At 30.7% G+C, this 3,070-nt stretch overlaps 1 protein-coding gene across 4 annotated transcripts in view; it reads left to right on the top strand.

The window, feature by feature from the left end:
• Positions 1-3,070, top strand: part of RUNDC3B (RUN domain containing 3B) — a 188,325-nt gene that overhangs the window by 116,242 nt on the left and 69,013 nt on the right. For all 4 annotated transcript variants that reach the window (XM_011996043.1, XM_011996042.1, XM_011996041.1 and 1 more), the window contains one exon: positions 168-336. In XM_011996043.1, coding sequence (XP_011851433.1) covers positions 168-336 — 169 coding nt within the window. The remainder of the gene's footprint in view (positions 1-167; positions 337-3,070) is intronic.

The raw sequence follows: 3,070 nt of genomic DNA, 5'->3' as shown, positions 1-3,070 counted from the left end.
TTTTTTTTTTTTTTTCCAGGAAGCCAAAATCTTTATAATATCATTATAATTCTGTATTTAGTACTGAATATTTTCAAATTTGTTCACCATAGCTTGCAAATATAAAAGTGTTTAAGAATCAAGTTGAAACATATTTTTAACTTTTTTTAAAATTTTGACATTCCCAGTTCTGATAGTATCAGCAGTGATGAGGAGGAGCTAAGGACTTTGGGAAGCAGTGGTAGTGAAAGCAGTACTCCAGAGAATGTCGGACCTCCTTTCCTCATGGATGAGAACAGTTGGTTCAACAAGTGTAAGAGAGTTAAACAAAAGTATCAACTTACCCTGGAACAGAAGGTATTTTAAAATTATCAAAACACACTTAAGTTTATTCTTGTTATTGCCTTTGAACTGTGACTGCCGAAATATTTTTAACTGAATAAAATTGTTTATCCATTGCTGCTTCTCTTCTGTTTTTGAATTGTCCTCCTTTTATTGAAAAATCAGGCAGTCATAGAAGATGCTTTTGTTTGTTGAACTTTTTCAAATTTTATGTTTTAACATAAAAACAAGCCATTATTTTAATAAGCAGTTTAATTTATGTATTTGAGATTTTAATTTCTATCATTAATTTTATAAAAGATTATTGGTTTGTGAAAATGCAGTGATTGCCTAAGCACGTACATCTGTTTTTTTTGAAAATTAGATATTTTAGCAGCTCTTGTGTGTTAAGCACTGTAGTAGGCAAAGTGGAGTATATAACAGAAAGAAAACAAACTCTATTAAGGACTTTGTAACCATTACTTTCTTACTGTATTTTCTATTTTTCCCTTTTCTTCCTCTTTAATATCATTATTCATAGATGATCTATATAAGGAAAGCCCAATGGAATTAGTGATAGAAATATTCAAAAAATTAAAAATGCATTGGGAAATTATCATTTTACAAATATAAATAATTTTATCTATACAGATAGCTGTTGCTTAGAAAATACTTTTTAAATCCAAATTATATAGCTATAAACATTTGCATAATGCATATGAAGAAAACTTTTCATGTGCTATTAAAGGAGACTTGTGGTACCAGCAAGAATTCAGACTAAGATAATCTGAAAGTATCTTCATTGCAAAAATCTGAAAATGCTGAGTAGAATACAATTTTTAAAAGATTTATTCAGAGCTACTCTCTCAAGAAAAGGAACTCACTAGGGATCAGAAACATAGACCTAACACAATAAGAATATGTGCATATATTGAGAGAACTGTAGGCCCCAGGGATGGGGGTGAAGGCATAATTCCTTAACCTAGAAACTTGCATTTTAACACCAACAAACAGCAGGCATAGGACCCTGTCATTCAGGTGGAAATTGAACCTAGAATGCAGGAGTGAGATGCAAAATGGCAGAGTAAACAAATAAATTTGTAAAGAAACCTTGGTTACATGAAATAGCAAAAATAATGACCAATATGGGGTGACATTGGTATACTGAAATATGTTTAACTGGCTCTTCTAGAGGAGATGGAAACAGAAGCCCTCAATTGTAGTGTTTGCCAATTTTTCTGGGATAAATACTCCCATCATGGCCAATTTAAAGGTACCAATGTGACATCACTGAATGCAAAATTGGGAAGAGATGCACAGTAGAACACCATTCCATAGTATTTCTACTAAGATAGATGAAATAGATGTAAATGACTGTAAGAACATAGATAATAATAGTTAAAATATGGTGAAATAATTAGAAAGTGATGAATTTTGAGTAGTTATTACCTTTGTGTTTAATATAATTTAGTTGTAAATTTATATAATTTAATTTTTAATAACAGCAATGTTTAACAACTGAGTTAAATTTCTGAAATTTAACAGTCAGTTCTTGAGAGCCTATACAAGCCAGCTACAGACCACCACTGGGAGTATGAAAGCAGAGCAGAACTAAAATGCTGACTAAAAAACATCAGAAAGAGTGAGAGATGCATAGTAGAACACCATTCCATAGTATTTCTATTAAGATAGATGAAATAGATGTAAATCACCATAAGAACATAGATAATAATTAAAATATGGTGAAATAATTAGAAAGTGATGAATTTTGAGTAGTCTTTTGAGCTAGTCTTTCGAGGTCTTTGTAATATAGTGAAGGAGGTTAGAGACATTTTTAAATGTGTGTGCCTGTTTCCAAAATTAACATTTAGAAGTTGCAATTAAGAGAATAGAAGTAGAATGTTTAATTTTCAAACTAGTAGAGAGAAAGAAAAGAAATAAGGAAAGATTGATCAGTATAATAGAAGGGAACACATTAGAAAAAATAAGGATAGTGAAAAGAGAACACAAAATGCAAATTACATATAACCAGAAGAGTCAACACCACCATAAAAGTAAATGGCAGAAACTTGCCAGTTAAGATAAACTCTTAGATTTATTGAAAAATAATTATAAAATTTAGCTCTATGCTATTGATAAGAGAGACACATAACATATAATGACATAAAAAGTTGAAACTAGGGGAATAAATATACTAGACAGATACTAACTAAAAGAATTCTATGTCAATATCATTAAACGTAGACATTAAGGCAGAAACATTTTTTTAAAAGGCAGTGTCTTTCTTTAGTCTTAATAATGCTTACTTTTTAAAGTAAGCATTCACCAAGAATATATATCAGTGCTGAACTTACATCTATTTAACAATATATCCATGAAAAATATGAAGCAAAAATTAATTAAATGTCCAGAATAAATTGGTAATTCCATAATTATAATGAGAAATTTTAATGTCTTTCAGAGTAATTTATAGATTGAATGGATGTAGTGAACTTCAGTAACACAATTAATAAACCTGATCTAAAATATATTAAATGTTAACAATTAGAATATATAACCTTTTCAAGCATATATGGAACAGCTATAGTGTTTTGTTTTGTTTTGTTTTTGAGATGGAGTCTCACTTTGTCACCCAGGCTGGAGTGCAGTGGTGCAATCTTGGCTCACTGAAACCTCCACCTCCTGGGTTCAAGTGATTCTCCTGCCTCAGCCTTCCGAGTACCAGGGACTACAGGCATGTGACACCATGCCTGGTTAATTTTTGTATTTT

This window comes from Mandrillus leucophaeus, unplaced genomic scaffold (genome assembly GCF_000951045.1).
Source record: "Mandrillus leucophaeus isolate KB7577 unplaced genomic scaffold, Mleu.le_1.0 Scaffold50, whole genome shotgun sequence".
NCBI lineage: Eukaryota > Metazoa > Chordata > Mammalia > Primates > Cercopithecidae > Mandrillus > Mandrillus leucophaeus.
The sequence above is the reverse complement of the archived record's forward strand: the minus strand, read 5'-3'. Positions and strand labels throughout refer to the sequence as shown.